The 22,473-nt window shown below is 38.2% G+C and overlaps 1 protein-coding gene across 2 annotated transcripts in view; it reads left to right on the forward strand.

Moving 5' to 3' along the window:
• Positions 1–352: 352 nt before the first annotated feature.
• LOC108670183 overlaps positions 353–22,473 on the forward strand; it is a 58,672-nt gene continuing 36,551 nt past the window's right edge. Inside the window, exon 1 of one of the 2 annotated variants that reach the window (XM_018157644.2) lies at positions 353–2,463. In XM_018157644.2, the coding sequence (XP_018013133.1) occupies positions 907–2,463 (1,557 nt within the window). In that variant the 5' untranslated portion in view covers positions 353–906. The remainder of the gene's footprint in view (positions 2,464–22,473) is intronic. The other variant, XM_018157643.2, reaches the window with a different exon arrangement.

Genomic DNA, 22,473 nt, shown 5'->3' on the forward strand with positions numbered 1-22,473 from the left:
GAGACATCTCAACCGGAATGTCCAAACGTCTTGTCATGAGCATACTTCCGCTATGTGGCCTTTACTATTTATGGCCTCTAATTCCTCCAGTTTCTTGAATTAAAACACTATTTACGATTGTATCGTAATAACATACCTATAGTGAACCGCAGTGCGATGAATAAATAATGAGTTTATTTTCTGAGCACTCATAAGTTGCTACGAATGAGTCTAATGATAAACGGACAGCCACGAATACGTCCGTAGACAACCCTTTCGCAATGTGATGCTGTTGGTACTTGGTAGTATTTGCCGCCAGATGTTGGTGCGTACATGTGTGTGTGTTTTGTCAGTCTTCTTTTCTCCGTCCTCTGAATTTTTAGAATTACCCGAGAAACTAGCCTTATACAATAAAATAGAAATAAAAATATCAGTATTTATGAATAATGGAATGTTTATGCATAACAACTAGTTATTAGATATGGCTTGGAATTACGTGAATAGTGTTTTGGCATTGATAGGTGCGTGCTTCAGTGAACGCGCGGAAAAGCACCTCTATAGCAACCACAGCCGGCGACTTGCAGTAGACTATGTGCCAAATACTCAATAAGAAATTGAAAAATCAGCAGAATGATTTCACTAATATAGGTGAAAACGTAAGTAAAGTAATGATTAACTGATAACCTATTTATAGTTTGCGAATAGTTGATACTTTAAACACATTATGTTTTGTTCAATTTCGATGCTGATGGCGAAACTTGGCACATTTTAGAGGGTCGGCTAGCCGCAGCAGGCAGCAGCAAGAATGAAGCCATGGAGTCTTTTGGATGTTTAGTATGAGCTTGGCACTCGCGTGGTGACTGTGTGCAATAATGATCTGTTGATTAGAACTTCGTCTGGGATGGCTTGCATCCCAATGAGTTAACTATGGCAACACATGAAAATCGTTCTGACATCAAGCTAGTATTGAAAAGCTATCAAAATTCTGCTGTGAAAGGCTTGCACGGGCCAAGTCCATTTATGAATTCAGAGAGCGAGAAAAGAAATAAGAAAACAGACCTACGAGATTCTAACTCAATAAAAGTTCTTGGTTACAAGAAAGTTCTACAACGTGAAGCATTGCTGAGTTTCCAACAGCAAACTTCCAACACCTGTGAAAAATCTACTCCGAAACAAAGTTGTGAGGAAACATTTCCAAAATCATGTATGACAATCAGTGTAAACCGCTCTTTCCTGCATTCACAACAGACCGATTGTGGAGATGATGGCAATTTGAAATCCCAAAACCGGGTCTTGAATCGTCCGAATTTGCCGGGTGATACTCGCCAGTGCCATGGTTTCGAATCGTTCGATGCCGATAGCGTAACTGCGGTTACAGACGGCGGCAAGAAGATTGAGGATGACCTTGAAAAATGTCGTCCCGGGATCGTGTCCAACGGCAAAGGCAATTCCTATCCCTACAATTACTGTAACGAAGAGGAAAAGTCTTTAGATAAACGAGCAATTGCATCAGCTGCACTTTTGCAGTTCCATTACCAGAAGGAACCTTATGACGATCTCTCTCATGATGCCGTCATCACTCGCTCGTCTCGAGCATCTCCTAACTCTTACAGTGGAGGATGGGCCGAAGTTGGTGTGTTTACTCCACCTTCTCCATTCTCTCCAACTTCTTACTCCTCTCCTCCGCATGCTCCTTTCCCTTTTGTTATGGGCAATGCTGATGTTTGTGGGGGGAAGAGCGAAGCACTTCTTCTGGACCATAAAGTGGCATGCTTCATTGTCGGCGGCGAGCGCAGGCTTTGCTTCCCTCAAGTGCTATGCACTGCCCTGCGAGAATTTTCTATGGCGCAAATTAATGCTGAGTTGCAATCTTTACATATTTACTTGTCTCTTTGTTCAACGCGACAACTGCAAGTGTTGAAAGACGCATGCGCTCTGCCTCATCACGTCACGTCGTGCGGACTCATCACGTACTCAGATGCTCATCGTTTAACTCATGCTCTTGTACACGCCAATGCTCCGCAGCTAGACCCTCCCAAGACAGTAACCTTACCTTATAATTCTTCTTCTCACCAGTTCGTCACGAATCTTAAACCATCTCAACACACTCCAGTCAACAGCCACTCAACTAATCAGCTCACACCCAATATCATCGTCTCTCATCGATGTTTTGGCAAGTGTCGAGGTTGGGTTTACCTCTGTCTCTACGACAGCCCTGATGCCAAGTGCATTCAGTGCTGTGAATGCAGGTCTTTCTACTCTCCCGAGGAGTTTGTATGTCACGCCCATCGGTCACTAGAGACACGCACCTGTCATTGGGGATTTGATCCCTCCAACTGGCGGGTGTATTTGCAGCTGGCAAGTGACCAACCTCTGCAGCCCGCGCCTCCCAGCAACACAGCCCCCATTCTTCCCGAAACTTTCCTAGAGAAATTCAAAAGCCAATTTTCTCCCAACGGGATTGGCATCGCCCGCCCTAGACAGGTATGATTTAGATGTGTTACTTCTATTATCACAGCTATGCCATTATTTGGCAGTCGATATTATTTTTCCTATTTATCGCCTATGTTTGATTAACCGCAATTGGAAATGGTACAACTCATGCTGTAGCTTTATCAAATTATCAATTAATTGTAAGGCAAAAATAATTTTATTTCAATTTAATTTCATCATGGACAAAGAAGTTAGAGCCGTTGCTGATATTATGTTGTATGACCCTATGTGTTCTATTATCTTATAAGTATTTGTCAAAGTTTGTGTTTGTGCGAAACGCGGAACCAGGATACTTAGCATGTCATGGTATTACCCGGACGATAAATTTTATTCTCAGTTGGAGAGTAATAAGACGTAGCAAAACTGGGAGAAATTATTACACCAAAAATGACAACTTTATTTTTAAATTGTTATTTATACATTTGTCTTTTAAAGACGCAAAATAGTTTTTATGTTGAATGCGGGTTAGGACTACGCTCTCTTTATGAACAATGATACAATTTATCACTATTACGAGAACAGGCGCAAAATGTGTGATGAGATTCAAGATAATGCCTTAATGGTATCCTAAAATTGTAGGGATTGTCCAACATTATGTTTATCTAACTATCATGAACCCGCATGCCAATTTAGTCTCCAAAGAAAACCGAAAGATGCAATTAAATCTACATTAAATTTGATAGTGGTAGTCTGCAGTATCAATAGAAATTTACATAGCAGTCAGTTACACATCCTTCCGCTCAAGATCGTTAGCTCAGAGAGCCTTTATTCGTGACGTTGTTTTGATGACGTTCATCTAGTCAAGTGGCTCTCGTTGTCTCTCATTGAGCATACTCGCAAGATACTTCGGAGTGGAGTCCTTTGTTGACTTATCAGCGTATTCGTACATTTCAGTGAACCACTCATAGTCTGTTGGCTTTTATATGATTTTAGTGATCTGGGAATTTTAGTGATAAGCACGTTTTTTTATTAGAATTATTCATCAGCATTGGAAATGTATTGTCATACTACTTTGAAAAACTTATTTCTAAATTATTCCACTAGTATATTTCATCGAAAAAACTCATTGGAGAGCCGCAATTCTCATCGTAATATATAACAGCTCACTATTATGTTGTGCAATATTCGTGAGCAAGATGCAGGCAGTAGCACTGTTTTATTCATGCTCGAGTCCGAAGTGCAACAGCCTTGGGTTTACGAGGCTTTTCTTCGACTAATATTCGTAATAGAGAAACATTTATGATAGCTAAAGCGGAGTACAATGGAGATTCCTTGTATTTCTGTAACTAAATCTATATTTATATATACCTTGACAGACATACACACCACAGGTCTTCAATTAGGAGTTGTTTTTGATTGTGCGAATATTTTTAGTTTTTAGGTGCGCTGTCTTGATGCCTTTTAATTTCAATTTTTATTTCCCAAACAAGTCGGCGCAATAGTGAACACTGTTTACTTGATGACTTGCTGATCGTGTTTTGCAGATTCAACATTACTGATGGATTGTCTTGAGTGCACACATGTTGTCACTGATGCTGAAAATCGTCGTTTGCCTGAAGGCATTTCTCGACAGCTGCATTTGCATTCAATGCTCTGCAATGCATGCTAAGCTTATGCCATGTATCCTTGTCATATTTGTCCGAACGATTTTAGCCAACGAAATTGCTAAGTATGATAACATTTTTGAAGGCTAGTTTCGTCCATGGAGGGGGTCGTTGGCTCGTTGCATAATGCAACTGAACTGAATTTATTCCGAATTCACAAATTGTCATTCATGTACAAAAATTCAAACCGAATATTTACTTGGATCTGTGAGACAATTTTTCTTAATTAATTTATTTTTTTCCTATCTACCTTCTGTTATAGCGTTCCGAAACAGATAAACAGCGTTCCGATCTTCTCATTATAAAAGCTCTCCTGTGTTTGTGTCGAATGGTCTCTATTGTCATATTTAGGAGAGGTGGAAATAAACGGTTAAATTGGTATCATGAACTGGCAGTTGGCTGATTTTTTGGTCTTACGCTGTGTACTGATGTGCTGTGAAAATATTGTGCTGTGTAAAGTAATTGTATCAGTCTAATTTTCATTATCGATATTCCTGAAAAACATATAGTTGAGTTTTTACTTCAGGTTTCAATACGCGCTTATAAATTTTCTTCACATTTCCCGTCAAAATTTTCCTGGCAGTGTCGTCTCGTTTGTTATTAATAAGTATAAAATACTTTCGTTTATGTAGAAATCTCATTAATTTCTGGATTTCTGAACAACGTCATTGATAAATAAATACTTTAAACTAAGAGAGCTTGCAGAGGAGTCAACTCCTTAGACTCTCTTTACCTTGGAAATATGTCTGGAACCTAATCGATAGTTTTTTTATTCCATGCTTTGTGTCTGCGTTCATTTTGTTGCTGGGAGAGATTTTTTTATTCACAGCTTAATGATCGAGCAATCGTGGATTCAATGTTGAAGTAAAAACTGTGATGCTGTAGTTGGTAGAAATTAAATTTAAAATTACTTGAACGTGATGCGAAATTTTTCTATGTTTATCTGAGTCAACAAATTTCTTCGATTTGATGGATCGATTAAAAATCTTTATCACTTTGAAACAACTAATTTGTCTTCCTAGTGGAATCAAACATAAACTGTCAACTTCTATACTCATTCAGCTCATGTTTTCATGGAATTCTCTTGTGAATTAATTTGGGTATTGAAATCTTCATCTTAACTGTGTGTTTGTTAATAGTTTTCATATTCCTGCTGCTTTGGCTTCTCATGCTGCGATGTTGGTTCATGGACAGTTGCTCATGTACGTTTGTTCACTGTGCATGATCAAGATCACAACGTCTTCAGGCTACTTTTTGGTGTATATTCGCAAGCGGAAGCGGAATTGCTTTGATCTCACGCATGTCGCGTTGAAGGACAAAATGAAGGACGGTACTCGGTGGTGGTCAAGCAATTGTGCTGCCAAGCAATGTATGCTTCATTGCAGAGAAGAGAGAAAAATTCTCGTCACTGAGCAACTCGTGGCTGTCCGCTGATTGACCTTGAATGCGAGACAGCAGCTGCGAATGGTGCCGCAGTGCCTAGCAGCCGGGCTCCGATACAAGCAACCATTCATCACTAGTATCTGCATACTATCATGCTTAGCATTGCTCCTGTTCTGCTCATAGTTTTTACGGTTCAAAGTCTAGGGCAGTGTTGTTATCTTATAATCATTCAACAGTCATTTTTTTCATTTGATTATAATTGAAAGGCTCTATAGTACGATCTTTTCCTATGTATTGCCATAACATAAATACTTACCATCCTCATGCATTTAACTGTATTTTTCCTGCAAGCTTAGTCTTGATACTGTCATGAAACTAACTATTCGCTTGGTTGCCTTTGAATAATATCAATCTTCTTCCGTTGCCGAGATGCAATGCACACTGTGGGCTGCTTTTTCAAGAAGCTTTATTTTCAATAAGGAATATTCTGGGTGCATGCACGCCGACAGCCACTCAAGTGAAGTCGAGTGGAACGAACGATCGCTGGCTTGTGCATGCTGTTGACGTAGTCGACTCCCTGTGGACTCAGTAGCCTCTGCTGCGCGTAGTGACTTTGCATTGTTGTTTTCAGTGTGATCTTCCGTCATCATCCTCGTGAGCTTTAGTTTTATTTTAATCGTTTTACCATTCGTTTTTGTGATGTATGTATGTTTTATATCTTATTTAATAACATTTTTCAGGAATGCGGTTCATTTTTGCATTCACAATTCGTTCACAGAGACTTTCACTGGTCGTTTGGTCCATGCACTTACAGGTTACGAGTATTTGGTCGGCACTTGGGGTCATGCACAGCACCGTGCTGTCTCGTGGACCAGGAAAATAAGATTTTTATTCTCTTTGAAACGAAGAAGAGACGAAAGCGTGCCGGACAGTTGTTATATTTTGAAGCTTATGCTTTAAAGAATTTTTTCAATTAGGTATTTCTTTAAGCTCCATTTCCGTTTTTGCAGTTTTAAAATAACTTGCACTGTATTTTTTATGAAATTTTTAATGATGAATACGAAATTATATTTACTTTAGAGGAGTTATTTTAAAAGAGAAGATGAAACAAAAATTGCTTGGGTTTAGAAAAATAAGTTGTTTCTATGAACTTCCTTGCTCCTTACAATCTTGGAAAAACCAATGTACTGCTTCATTATTTACATCATCTGTATTATAATTTTTTTTATACATTTACGCAGATTTTAAAACATCCTCGTGAGTTAAATTTATTACTGATAACCAACGAACGTATAGCAATGCTTGGAGAGTTCGTGCTGCTTAACTGCACAAATACTGGCTTACCTTGATCGTACCGCTGAGTTTACTCTATATTGCTTGGAAAATATTTAGATTCGATCTTAATGTGGTTTGTCGTAAAATTTTTCGATTTAATTATTTAATTCAATACTAATATTCCATAAAACAAGTTAAATAGTCGATTAATGTACAATAAATGAATTATTCTGATCAATTCTTAGACATTATTTCGACACTCGGCAAACGATCCGTCTTTGCAATTCAACCTGGACTTAGCATACGTGAATTCCGGCCATGCAATTGGCGGTGATGATAGTTAAATTTGTTGCTACTATTTGTGACACTACCATTCTCAACTGTATCTGGACTATCTGGGAATGTGGCAGATTGATAAAGCGGCGACAGCGTCCCGGACAGACTGTCATTCACTCCGCATTTACCACAATCCTAATTTTAAATTTGATATGTTTGTGATTTTAGGTTGAAGAACGCTACGCTGCGAGTGTATATTTATTTTTTCATGTGGTTTGCAGCGGTGGTGTTGCGGCTATTCGTAACCACATTTTCTCCGCGCGGTACAATTGTTGCTTTGTTCTACCTTCTTAGACTCCCTCCAAGTTTTATTGTGACTTCTTTGCTAAAAATAATGTGAATTTCATTTTAGTTGAGCGTTACTGGAAAGTTACCAATATTTGTCTTTTCATTACACACGGAATTATCATCATGCGAACCTTGAACAATGAAACGACGTGAGAACAATTCTCGGAAACTACTGATATTATCAGAATTTTTGGTACTCAAAGAGTTGCCTGGTATGCTCTCGCCTATTTTGAACATTTTGCTCATAGCAATGAACCGGCATGAGAAGATTTGTTCATAGCAATCGTGACATGTTTTGTCTTGGAGGATACTATTAATAGATGATTATCTTAACTCTATTTCTTCCCAATGCCACGGTATGTGTCAAATATATTTTTGTACCTCCTGGAACTAGAGTATTGCATAAGCTATTTTGAGAAGCCTGGACGTATCCGAACTTATGAATATGTTCAATGCATGTGTTTTATTACTGAAAACCGTTGAACAATCTGTATATGTTGCTCCTACAAATTCATGGCCTTTAACTTGCATTTATCCCGATGCCTTGTTTCCTATTCCTTGATAGAATGCTTCGTCATTTTAATCCCTAACTTTGAGTTATGCTCCTACTGACCTAATTATCTTACAAGTTATTTGACGTCTATATACTACGTATAGATGACGTTACAACGACCGCACGTTAATTATTTTGCGAAGAGTAACATTTCGCTCGCATTCCCTGTCCAACCTGGTCTACCTGTCGGATCTTGCCTGCAGCCCTGTGGTCATGTATTACACGAAATGACAGAATGATTGTTATTGAAGACTGTAATAATGCGGTGAGTCTCTACCGCAAATGCTTACTGTGGAGCTGGTGGCTTGAGTCATTATTGACGCTTACATGCACCGCTAGTTGTCCATCACCGTTCAATACGAAGTCAATGTTGAGGTTAGGTTTTATAACTCGATACGATATTAGTGGAGTAGAGGTCTCTTCTAAAGGCTTGGTACGATGTTGGTGAAGTGGATCTATTCAGAATTAAGCATGACGTTGGAGTAGCCTTTGCATATCAGATCGTGAGAAATCGACAGCTGTTGATCGCTGTAAAAATTACGACGTAAATTCAGGGATTTTTTCCCTATTACGACAAGATGACGTCGTACGTGTTTGGTGTTGCTTGATGACGTGTGGACAAGATGGCGTGTTTAGGCTTATAGCTTTTTTGGGGACAACATCTGTTATAGGTCGCCCTTTAAACTAACTAAAAACAGATGACTAATATGTACTACTTTGTAGTGATTGATCAGCAAGTATTGGAAGCGCAACATAGTTATAAATCTGATTTTAGAAGGGATCATTATTTCATTAAAAAAATTAGTAGCGACAACATCTGTTATAGGTCGCCCTTTAAACTAACTAAAAACAGATGACTAATGTGTACTACCGGTACTTTGTAGTGATTGATCAGCGAGTATTGGAAGCGCAACTTAGTTATAAATCTGATTTTAGAAGGGATCATTATTTCATTAATAAAAATTAGTAGCATGTCGGGACTATATATTTCTAAGGAACTCTATCATGCATAGATTAAAAAATGAACTGAATGTACGAAAATCAGAATTTCATGAAGTTTTGAATACTTAATTTTCCATTTGCCTCTCCGTAAGGCATTCAAGGCAGATATCGCTTCTTTTTGGTAAGGTTCAGTCTAGTAACTTTATTTAATTATATTTGTTTACGGCACTTTGCTTTCTGAAGTAAATTTCATCTGGTTAATAGTTACTCCACTTCCTTCGTCCCATTCACTTCCATTTAACGTCATAGACGTTATAATTGTTGCTAAAACTTGAAAAAGTTGACGTGCTGTGTAAATTATTTTCAGCTTGTTGGAGATTTTGACATCGCGGAAACAAATGCGTTGGAATGTGTGGAACTTTTGTTGGCAACATCGAGTTGGGTTGCAGGGCCTCCTGAGACAAATGACCCATAATAACACCCAGAGTCCGGGGACCTTCCACCCTAAAAAAATGATGTCGAAAGTTGTACGACAGTCCCGTGGCCTCTGATATTTCGTCTAAGGTTTTCCTCGAGTGTCGGGGATCGTTCGCGTACGTACCTCTAATATATTGCCATTCTTCTCGACTAGAATTGCAGCTCATTTTCTATCTCAATGTCCGTATATGCACTGTTTCTTGATTTGTTGTTTATTTTTGGCTTTGTGTTATAAAAATCCATTTTAAATGCTTTAATTGGACGAAAATGGAATGTTTAACTTGACTGTTTTAGTAACAATTTTGTAAGTAAAAAAACTCATTTTATATGTACAAGTGGAGTTCATAAGCTAATTACCGGTACTCATTTTCGTGCGCTTTTGTCATAACAAAGTCGGTTGAAAAGTGGTTGAATTACTTTCATGCTTGCATGTAAAATTCACGAGGACTAACGGCACTGTTAAATCTAAATCATATTTGAAGCTCATGCTTGCTGAGGGACCTTGGTATCTAAGGTACCTAGAGCTGATAAGCACCTGTGACCGATTATGACTTGCACTGATAAACACAGGATAAGTATTCGGTAGTTCTGACTTTCGATTTTAAAGAGAAAGAGAACCAGGATATATACAATCTGGATTCGAATATATTGAATATGAGTGGAAACACTTTATAAGTTTTTTTGAATACTATGCCAAAATCTGTTGTTTTTCTTTAGAATATTAAAATTTGATGTTTTTTGTTCTCGTCAGTAATTTGCCTTGTTAAATTACGAAATTCTTTTGAAATTTGTATTTATTTCAATTTTTTCCATCGTGTTTATAAGCGAGTATACGTATATCTTAGGATGACACTAAGTTTACTCCTAGCACAATGTCATACGTAAGAGCTGATGTTGTGTTGATTGCACATGATGTTGATAAGCCAAAAGCTATGATCAGACCTGAGCTCCTCGTGTTGCCAGACAGTGCTGTTTTTCCTTGTCTGATGATCGATGTCACGGTTCCGAGACGTGAACGTATATTTTAAGCACACAAGTGGCCTTGAGGCAGCATTGCGGCTGTTGCACTTACAGATTTCACGCTATGTCTTGAATCGCAGTCAAAATTTTGTTACAAGCATTTGGTACTGTGCTACTTATTTCTATCGAAAATCAAACTCGCGAGACATACTTCGTTTCTGACTTTGAATCATTGTTGTATGCACGTTCATGACATCAATTCGACGACTGGTGTTCCGTTAGCCGCTATACTCTAATCATCGAATCATTTCTATCCCTAAATAAAAGTTATTACATAAAAAATTATATTTATATCTTAAGATAATTGTACTTTCAAGCCATGATCAATGCAAGTTTACGTTGTTGGACGTCATCAAACCTTGACGTATATATTCTTTTTTAGCAACAGTGACATTTTCATCGTCATTCATCGCTATGACTCGACGTGTTTCTGATCCTAGTGTCTCAATTCCCCTGTATCACCGACATTTGATCTTATTTTAATGGAAACCCAATTTTGGGCCTGCATCTCGGACTATAAATTCTTGACACTTTAGCCATTCGATGTAACATAAAATTCTTGTCTCTCGCTGCTGATCAAGATTCCGACCGTCACGGCGGTAGAGTTGCTGAACTTCTCGAGAAGGGTTTGGTCCAGTTCCATATTATTTTCTTTCTACTATTTCACTATCTGCTGCGTGAGAATTTTTTAAATTAAAATAATGAAATGCGTTCTCCAGAAAATATGCCTAAAAAATTGTAGGACCAATTTTTAATGTTTTTTCATTTTTAAGTAGCGAAATAATTGGTCGTAGATTTAACAAGATTTGTAGTTCCAGCTTTTGACTATAACCTTAAATTTATTACTACTTTTTCTCTGGCACTTTGAATTTGTGTGAGGATTTTAAACAAAAATCGCTAAGCGGGTAATTTTGTAATATATTTTCCCGTGTACCGAATTGTTTCCTTTGTTTTCGAATCAAAATCAAGCAACATTACAGTCGAATTTTTTTATAGTTAAATACTAAAGCAGGTTTAGCTTGCTTGTGAAAGTATACGTTGGTGGAGCACAGGTAGGTGGTGGAGGTGGTGGTGGCTGTGATGAGGCTTCGATAGGGGAAGGTGGAGGCGTTTCCTGCTGGACCCTTGCCATCTTTGTGTGCAACTACACAAAGTTACTTGTGTAGTTGCACACAAACTACACACGTTAACTTCTGTTCTGACCAAATACCTACACATTCTGCTTGTGACACGTTCCTCTCTCGCGTTGTGTAGCCCACAGAGCTCATCTGTTGGCTTCTTTGTTATTTTGATCTTGCGACAGCTATAATATGTATTGAGACGTGTATTGCGTTACCAGGTGAAGCTTTTTTGAGTTTATGAAGAAATACGACATTATGGCTGATACGCTGACTTTGTATCACCGAGCTTTACTTATATGCTGTTAGCGCTGAATTAATTTGTGATCACATGCTAACTCTTACCTTATCGCGAAAACTTTTCTCTATCTTATTTTCTAATAAACTTTGTTTCCGTGTAGCCATTGCATTCATTCATCGTCACCTGTAATTATTTTCGTGCATCTAATGGTATTTAAAGCTTCTCCTATTAACAGTTTATTTTAAATATTTAATTCAGTTACTGCCGAATTTGTTCTAAACTGCACTTGTTATATCTATTCCAAATTCAATTTTGAATTTACATTACACCCTATGTAGGTCAACATTGAAGCTTTATTCCCGTCTGTGCACGAGGGAACATTTCTTTGTTTTTCCCCTCCATGGACGCCGCGTTGGATTGTTTGAGTCGCGTCCTGAAAACTTGTTCAGCCCCGGAAAAATATTCCCTGATATATATGTATTTTTTAGAGGCGAGTCGCTGCTGCCTAGCTGATTGTGACAACGCAGGCCGACGCAAAAGTCGAGTTATGCTGATAACTCATCTACACAAAACTATACAAATTACAATATACAAAACAAATTCTCTGATCTTCAATGAAACCTGCATGAAAGAAGAAATTTTGCCAACCTATACTAATTTACAAAATTATACGTGTACATTTTCTCACCAATAAGTTGCTTCTACGGTAATTTTGTAAATTACTATACTCAACAATTTTAAACTCATTTCATTTGCTTGTATTATTTGTTCTAAAGCTCACCCAAATAACTTCAAATATGAACCTTCAACTTCTGCCAACATTTATTAGTGGATCCACTGATTCTCTAATGTTTTTCCCCTCACTGAGTTGGGAAGAACGCAACTCCCGTAAAAATAATCATCAATCATTATAGCATACATTTTTTAGTTTAATGTAATCAGTGAACGCTAAGAGATAAACTATTGAATTAATTCACGTTGAAGTTATAAAACATAAAAAAATAATATATAGAGTTGTTTTTTCGAGTGTTTATTACAATTAAATACATTTACCGAAAAAAATTTCCCCCCGTTGCAATGTTTTTATTACATTTTTTTGCAATGTTTCTTTTTCGGTTTGAATTGTTACTAAGATACAAAGATGCGTTGGAACTTTGATTGGTGATTGTTAGCATCAGAGATTGCAAAAGGTTGAAGGCACTCTAGTAACGAACGCTCCAGCCATGCGTGGATTCTTGACTTGAGTGGCTGTGACGTCATCGCCTGGAGAGGGGGTTGAGGTCGTCTTATGGGGGTGCGTCGGGGGCTAGCGACAGGTAGGGGTTCCAGCAGCTGGAGGGGATGGAGAGTGTAGTTGTCTAGGGAGGTGAAAAACTGCACCTGCAGTTGCCAGCAACTGCAAGACTGCCGTCATTTACAGGGAACTGATTACAGTTGCGGGAACAGTTTTATAGTCTTTTAAAATATTCTACAGGCGTTATTTCCTGTCGATCTTAATTGTTACTTTAGTCTTTCATCGACACTATTGTTTATAAATAGTGCATGAATCAAGTTCTAATTAAATTGGAGAGCTCGCAGTTGATTACCTCTGACTAAATGCACCGAAAAATGTTCCTCACTTGAAACAAAAAGAAGTCCATAAACAAATTAGTCAACTCGGATGAGATCGTTGTGGGCTGAACCCATGCGAAGTTCTAGGAACTGAACCAGACTACGCGGAAGTGTCGTACCAGTGGCAGCGAGTGTATATCTCGTCTAGATCCCGTCGCGCCAAAAGCCTGTGGAGGAGAGGGATGGTTGGCTCAAATCAGTAGGCGGGAGGGGAATGAGAGCCGTGTAGGGGAGGAGGGTCGGCCATGTGCATGAGCCAAAGGGTTGCTTCTAACGGAGCTATAGCTGGCCGTGCGGCGCGACGGTGGCAGCACAAAGGAACTTGCTGCTAAGCAATACGCTCTTTCGGGGCCTTTGTTGTCTTGGAACTCTGAGTCGTGGCTTAACAAAATTAACGTAGATCATATTATTTGTAAGCGTGTGTTTGTATTTTTCTTTATTCGTTTGTTCTCGGTTATAGTTCAAGATTTTTTCCCGCAAAAAACTTACTTTTTTCACTTTTTCAGTATACTTCTAAAAGTTTCGGCAAAGCATTCGATCAGCTTCTATGAGGAAAACGCTTGGATTCAGAACGTGTTTTTAAATGCCAATTTCTTGGGTACTTCATTTTGATCGGAGGTATAGAAGTTGATGTACGATCCGTCAGATCAAGCGATTTCTTACTTTTGAAACACTAGGAAACAACCACAAAAAAAATTATTGCATATACTTCTTATTAGATTTATAGTATATTTATTTGCACTTCAATACGCGAGGCTTCTGCGTAATAATAATATAATATACGTAAATAATAATAAATAAAGTAAATATGAGTAAATGTTCACGTAGTTTTGAGATAAAACTTATACTTGTGGTCGCTACTCAGCAACATTTCCGCGTGACTTACTTCCCGTGCTCGGTCGGTATCTCGCTTGTCGATCACCGACACCATCTATCTCTTTATTCTGGCGTAACGTTGGCTACAAGCGTGAAATTTTGTCGATTCTTCCGTGGTAAAAACAAAGCTTTGAGATATAGTCACGCTCTTCGACGTGCATGACTTGCGCGAATGTCAGCATTGGTACGAGTGCGAAATGCGCGTTCTTGCAGGAATAATGATGCAGGAACTTTGCGAAGAGTTCAGAAAGCAGATGTTTGATTAAATTGTATTATTGTACGTCATTTAGTCTATTAGACATCGTTCCCAATGAACCTGATAATGCTGTCCTTGAAACGCCTCTTTTTTAGATTCAATGTGAACCAGGTTAGATACTGATGCCATATGTACTTGCTTGTCTGAGCAGCCCATTGTCTCAACTTTAATTAAACTGCATTTAATTTTTCACCCATCATTTGAAAAGTCAGAGTATTGCATAATGTATCTATTTTCTATTTGTTCGCAAGAAAGTGTGAATTATAATACAATTAAAATCCTGTGATAGCTGCTGAATAGTCTTCTGTTCATATTGTTTGTACCTCCAAGTCTCATTTAACGGCAGAAATTAATTAGTCACGGGAGCCCTGAACTCGAGGGTTTTGTCTCTCCATGAAACTACTTATCTTGCGGTCTTCTCTCATTGTTTTTTCCTGTAATTATGCGCATTATTACCTGCCGTGTTCCTTCTTTTAGGTGCCTCCCTGCCCTGTAATGCGATTAGGCGGTGTTAGCCGCCCCATGTACCTAGCGCTCATTTCTTGTGATGTGGTCAGCCTTGAGCGCTGCATGCGAAGACAAGGCCTCCACCATCACATTCTCCACGAGGACGTACAGCGTCTAGGCCTCTCTGTTGCACTGCTCCCTGGCGCTCGGCCGCGACTTCATCATTGCGCCCGAGAATCCAGTTTTTTTTATCTTCACAATCAAGATTACTATGGTGAATTTATAGTAGCAATTTCCTGTTACTTTTCTATATGGGAATGGAATATTAGGCGGATTATGATTTTTGTCACAAATAATTAATTCTGCATAATCAATATTTCATGTTAACTCGATCAGAGTAATTAATTGACTGATTTAGTGAGCTCTTATTTAGTTGGTTCCGAAGTGTGAGAAATGTATGGGCTCGGTATTAAAACAATAGCTTCCCTGACTTTTCATTCACTGCCTCGAATTTTGAACTATTGTTGCGACTCCTTACCCATTTTCATTAGATTTTTTTCAAACAAAAGTTTATCGCAAGTGCCAAAATTTCACATGCGTAATTTTTTGTTTCATCATATTTCGCGGAACACATCGCTCTCAATGAATATCACTTTCGTAAACTTTCTCCAGATGATGATTGCTTTTGGCTTTGGTTCAAGCCCGTCGTCCTGCTTATGCGAACGATGTTTTTTCGTGTCGTCGGCATAAAGACACGTTCCAAAGCATCTCACTTTAACGAAAATCTGATGTGATTTGTAATATTTTTGATTTATGTCTCTTTAATCAGGAAGTTTTCGAGATTGCTTTGAGAAATTCTAGACGCAATTTTTGAGTGAGCTAATGCGAACGATGTTTCTTCGTGTGGACGGGATAAAGACACGTTCAAAAGCATCTCACTTATACGAAAATATGATGTTATTTGTAATATTTTTGATTTACATCCCTGGAATCAGAAAGTTTTCGAGATTGCTTTGAGAAATTCTAGACGCCGTTTTTGAGTGATTGAGATGCAATGGCCGTTGTCTTGTGGAAGGCAGGGCAGGTCTGCAGAGATCAGGTCCTGGAGAAAGTATAGGAGGAGCGGGGGTGCATGGAGATGAGGGGGAGGGTTGGAGTTAGTCAAGATGATCGAGCAATGATGAAGAGGTTGCTGGCTTACGCATATTGTATGCTTATGATTCTATTTATCCTTGATTTTTGCACGCTGAAGAAATTACTTCAGAAGCCAACACGGATGCCCGTGTACCTGAAACGCTTCTTTCAACAAATCTGAACTTCGGTTCTTAATTGAAGAAAAAAAGTACCTAAGATCATCATGCGGCTTATACAATAAATTTGAGCCAAATGATTTTTTTAACATTCGTTTATCTGATACCTGCCTTATCTATCGTCCCGAATTAACGATGATGTGAAATTATGTTACTCTGCTAAACCGTTTGCGCTTGTATTGCATTTAAGACTTTTAAACGTTTGGATCACAAACAATGATAATATTCATTTTTTTAAATCTAAGAAATGTTACTTTAGATGCTAGAATTTATTTGGACAAACCAAATTATGTTTTGAAATGCCGAATCAGCGGATGAGCCTTTCTCGTTACTTCATATTTTGCTTATTTGAATTTCTTCAAAAGATCAAAATTTAAAGGACGCTCTAAATGCAGATCATATAAATGTTATTATATTTTTGCTTGCTAATCATCTGGTATCAAAGAATCTTTTTTCCTGCCTCACTGATGATTCAAGCCTTTTCTCGCCTTTCTGTGTACGATAATAATGTATAGTAAATTGACTCAAACTCTTCTTCTCAGTAATATCCAAAGATTTTCAACAAAAGATTTTATGAATCGCCCGGAGTTATTTACATCGCTCTGACAAGCATTCATTTACGCTGACATGTCAGAGTGACAAAAGGTGCATACGAGGACGACAGCTTGCACAAGTGTTTTTTCATCTAGAGACTCCATATATACCTCGCGTCCTTGTTACTAGGGACACATCCCTTTCTTGGGATCTCTTTGATTATTCTTTTGTTTTGGAGATGATGAAAGACGTACATTTTTATTACTGGGATGAATCGTCACTCGCTCTGACTAGTCCCTTTATTTTTCATACTTCTAGCTCCCAAAATATGAATTAATTCTTAAAAAATTAGATAATGCTCTTTGTTATGCGTATGCTTTCTTTGGATCTCTAATTTTATACTAATTTATTTATTGACATACCAAAAAAATTGGTTCGTTCTCGATTTTATTGCTAGACCAAGATCGTGCGTCAGTTGGACAAGGCACTTCTATTATGTACCTTGGATCACATCCTTTCTTCAGTTCATCTCGATGTGTACTCTTTTTTTTCTCTACGGAGATAATTCTGGTCGGTTTTTTGTCCGACTTTGTCTGAGATCACGTTTGTATTGCATGCACGAGGCTTGGGGCCATAAATCTTCCTTAACTCGCGACCTGTCGATATTTCAGTGGCGCCCAACTGTCTCGGATATATTTAAACATTAGCTTTACTCTCCTTTCACCTAACTAGAATAGGCTTCTTTCTAGAATAATTAGAGTGTTGAATGAAAAATGGAGTTCTATATCTTTTTCAAACGCTAACGTGAGCGTACGAATAAAGAATGAGGTGAAAATGTGTGAAACTTTTTCTCCATTGGTATTTTTTAGACGTGCACAAATTTTTAAATTTAAATTTTCAATTTAACAAATAATTTGTGTTCCCATTGTTTCCGGCAAATCAAAATTTAGCACACAGAATTAATCACCGAGAGCAGGTGATAGGAAGGGAAAATTTTTAAAAGTATATATATAGATTATAGTATATATATAGAAAAGTATACATATAGATTTTAATTTTTTGTTTAAGTGGGCTTTCTAATGCTTACCCAATGTTGGCGAGCGTTCAATGTTAGGAGCAAGCTTGCTTGCTTACGTCGTAGATAATGACCAGTTGCTCTTCCTCGCTCAAAAGAGTGCGTTAACCTCGGCATGGTGCAGCTCGCTCAACAGGCGTTCTTTGATGCGCTTCCCAAGCACCTTGAACATGATCGCTAACTTTGCAAACCTCATGCGTCCTACGTTGAAACTTCTGCATTTGATTTAGTTCTTCGGTCGTTCGAAGCACGAGCGTTCTTCTGGTTGGAGCTGCCACACTTCAAGCATCCTTTTAGTACTAACAAGCTTATGCTCAACCATAAACTTTTTGCAAAGGGTTGTAGCGGTGAAAAGAATTCTTCTGGTTAACCAGGCATCAAGATTAGTTTTTTGTGTTGTCACTGGTATCCGGTGACCAAATTTTAACGTATAACTCATATCTTCTCATAACGTATAACTCATATCTTCTATCTTCACTCACTGCTTTGATGAGTGAGTTTTAATGAAGGGTAAAGAGCTTCTCAGCAATTGATTGTCAGCTAGGTCACTTTTTCATTTATTCATTGGGTAATCCATACTTAGCGTTGTGAGACCCATTTTTCATTCATACTAAAGTATCGCTCTATCTGCTACACCAAGTCACGTGCAGCATGGCGGAATTAAGAATGTTCAAAGCGTTCTTCTTATTCATGAAGGGACAAAGCGTTATACCTAAGAGACATTATACCACCAGCATCAAAAATTCTCGTCATGTATCCAATTATGAAAATGCAGCCATTTACCATAAGCGTTTTGGCATGCAGATTCGGTGGTGTCAGCTTTTCGGATCGAAATGTTGAAGTGCAAGACTCGCATTCAGGTTCTTGTAAAAAATGCCACGTGCGTCTTTTGGGGAGCACCGAATTTGTATTTAGCGTCTGTCCGATGTTAGTGCTACGTGCACTGACTAATTTAAGTTGTATTGAAGTTAGAAGCTTATAAAGTTCAGAAAACGCGGTTGTTATTTACTGCTTATTTTTAGATATTTCTTAAGGACCATTAAATGCTGTATTTAATGTATATACTTTCTTCCTGAAGACAAGGGCAAGTAAGATGTGTCTGTCATTTGTAATAATTTGAAGCAAATATTTTATGTATGGAATATATTTATCTAACAGTGAAGAATTCGTCTGCTAGCACGCTTCTCTATGTTTAGGTTTATGGTGTCTCTTCTTTTATTTGTCAGCACATCCATCTCTGACGTGGCTCTTTGTTCTCGATTGTCGCCAAGTTGGCTCAGTTGGTTGCGTGCACAGAAGTTCTTGGCAATTCCCTTTGATTTTGGATAAGTGCCTAACATATTCACGGAATTGACAAGAACCTCGACGATTAAATTTTCACACAACTGCAATTTAAATGCACATATGCTTTCCTTCGTCATGTTTATTGATTGGAAGGAAATTTATAATTGTATTGGCTTTTTATTTAACTGCTGTGACAGATTGAGCATAAATTTCTGTTTATATTTCAACGGAATTATTCACTCCGACTTTGAAAACAAAATGGACTGCATTTAACTTCGTCTCGTCGGTTGTAAAACCCTATTAAGTGCCAATACCTTTAAATTTTAAATTCTTCTTTACACAATTTTCATTTTTTGACGATCCCTCTGCATCGCCGTTGCATTGAGAGTTGGACCACTTAAAGGGACGCTTTCGTGCTTACCTTGACTGTTAGCAATTACCCTAACAAAAGCTTCTGGTACTACAAATCAGAAGCTGCCGCGTCTGTAAATTTTCACTGGGTATTGACCTTAGAATTTAGAGCCTTTAAAGACCCTTCGATGTTGAGAAATATACTCCCTCCACTCGTGGCTCCTGATTTTCCAGATTGAGCCGGCATTCTGCGATTATTTTGTGATGTGAAGTACAACTTCAAACTTTTTGTTCGAAGAATAAGCAAAGTACAGACGTAAATTTTATTACATGCTTATGACCAATAATATCCAGTTCATGTGTAATTTGGAACTTCAATTCGTGTCTGACAGATTTCTAACAAATATGGTGTGCATGTCAATTAGTGCAAAAGACCACAGGTATTATCTTTGAATTTGTTAACTATGATAAAAATAACAAACGCGCGATTTTCCGTGCCAAGTTTTTCAATTGATAATTCAGGAATTTCGAGCTGTCTTCGATTTAGAATTGTTTGTTGTTCGTTATCTTGCACACATCTGCTCCTATTGATGTGGCTCCAGAAAAAGTCGTTAAAAATTTATTTTAATTCTATGTTAAAGAGAAAGAATTTTACCTCACTCTTGTTGTAAGCATTGATTGATGACGATTTCAACGACGCATTTTAGTTTTAGAATAAGGTCACACCGTGTGTGCAGCGTGCTCCATCTGGCTGCAGTCATCCCTGTTCAAGTGCAGACAAGAGAATTGTTGCCAGCGTTCGCCACCTTCCCAATGGAGTCAGGTTCCGCGTACTCAATGCTCTTTCAGGACAGAAATGTCATGGTCGTGGAATGCAGCTCAATCTTTTTAAGTTATTTTCTTACTTTTCCTACAATATGTTTTATTTTATTCTCAATACTACATTTTTTTGCAATAATGTTTGTGTTATTAGTTATTACAGCATTTACCCGAATTGCTTGAATAGCTACGTGCCGATTCGCAAATATAATTTCTGGTGACATTTTGCAACTCTGTTGCCTGCTGTCAGCAGACCGGCTGGCATTAAATCGTAACACCCTTGTCCACCGCAACCAGCTCAGTCTCCAAAGGCCGATTCAATAAGGTTTCAACCTTCGAAATGAATATTTCACATGTAAAGCTCGCGTTGCGTTTCTTTTAGAGTGCAATATCTGAAAATATGCTCAAGTTGGTTCTATGTACGATCTATCGTTAGTACTGAAATGAAATTTTATGAAAAATGTTATTTCCGTTCGTTTGCCTTTTCGAGCCATGAATATTTTGATATCCATTCCATGTAATCTCCCTTAAAAGAACTGTCTAGAATATGAATAAACACTTGATAACCAATTTCTTCTTTGAGGTCGTACTCCTTCGTTGTCTGACTCCACCCAACTTGCAACTGAAATCTTATGCTAGCTAACTGGCCAGTTATGTTATTTATTATTATTTTTTTTGCTAGGAATGGTGAATATTTTTGAGTCGTGTGGAGAGGCGTTCGCGATGCCGCTAGCGCGTCATAAAAGAACAGGGCTGTATTTGAAGTCATTATGCTAATGCTGCCTTGGTGGTTCATCATTTTGGACCTGCAATTCTGCAGTTTCGCTAAAGGTGGTGGCACTTTTTTCATACTAGCTTGTTTCGTTTATGTTTGACATTACATTTTCTCATCTGCTCTATGTTGATATGAAAGTTCCAAGTAATAGTCAGCGCATTATTGTGAATCACTTTTAATGGCTTGTATGTTTTCGATATTTCAAACAACTATTTTCACGAAGTTGTGTTTTCGGCACAACTTCATGATTCCGTTTCACTAATGTCTATTTCGTGCCCCGCTAATACTTTTCTTTTAGAAATAGTGGACGCCAAAGAAGTATTTTTACGTGTACATTTTACACTTTCTGCATTTGTGTACACAATCGTACAAAAGTCAGTGACGTGCTGCATTCATGATGAGGTTATCGGCGGACACTGCGTCGTGGTTCAGGCTGAACAACGTGATATGAATGTACCCTAGCCCCGGCACTCAACCGATCATGAACTTCCTAGTGGTCACAAACGTATGTTTGATATAGCAGTACGATGCACGATATTGTGATATGTTAGCGGTTCTGGTCTGTTAGATCAATACTGTCTGGAAGTACGTGGAGCGGATCAAAGAGCTGTAGTTGTTGAACATGAATAAGTAGCCAAGTTGGACAAACTTATTTTCATGCTTGGCCCTGAGGGTTGCGGTATCGTAGCGCTTTGACGTGTATTTACGTACTTGTTGAACGTTTAGTAATGAACGTTTTTTTCAATACGTACATGTAAAAGTGGATTATATTTGGAAAACAGTAAAAGTACTCGTAATTTTCCAAATTCTCTGCAGCTCATCGGTAATAATTGTGGAAAGTATTCATTCAGATTTTCGTATAGTATTTTCGTTACAAAGTTTGTTTGCTGTTTCGGAAAGAATTGTGTCGTTTTCAATATCTCTTTTGTTCTAGAAACAATGTCTTGAATTCACCTACGCCATTTTTTTAATCATTCCTCTCGCTGATTCCCTTATTTTTTACCTTCACTATTCGCCAGAATCTTCAAAATGCTTTGCGATGTTACATACAAATGCAATTCATAATGTAGAAATGTTCCATTTCATCTTTCGAGTAAATCTTCACGCTTGCATTTTTGAAGCGAATTTTCCTGTCGTGAATAGCGTGTGTGGTGGCAGGCAGGCAAGGGTGCCTCTCACAGCCGGTTGAAGTCAGCCATTATAATGACACACCAGCCGGTTCTGCAGGCCGCGGCCATGGCCCCAGAACTACGCCGGTATTGCGATTTGACCATCGCCTTTAAAATGCCCTCATGATTTTGCGTGGGGACGGTTCTTGGAAATTCGTGCGCATCGATTTCAAGTACTGTAGAATTTGAAACAAAAACTTCTCGCCGAGACAAAAGCTCATCAACTGAGACTGGAAATGATTGTTTTGAAAAATTTA

The sequence above is a fragment of the Hyalella azteca genome, unplaced genomic scaffold (assembly GCF_000764305.2).
Source record: "Hyalella azteca isolate HAZT.00-mixed unplaced genomic scaffold, Hazt_2.0.2 contig6160, whole genome shotgun sequence".
Taxonomy (NCBI): Eukaryota; Metazoa; Arthropoda; class Malacostraca; order Amphipoda; family Hyalellidae; genus Hyalella; species Hyalella azteca.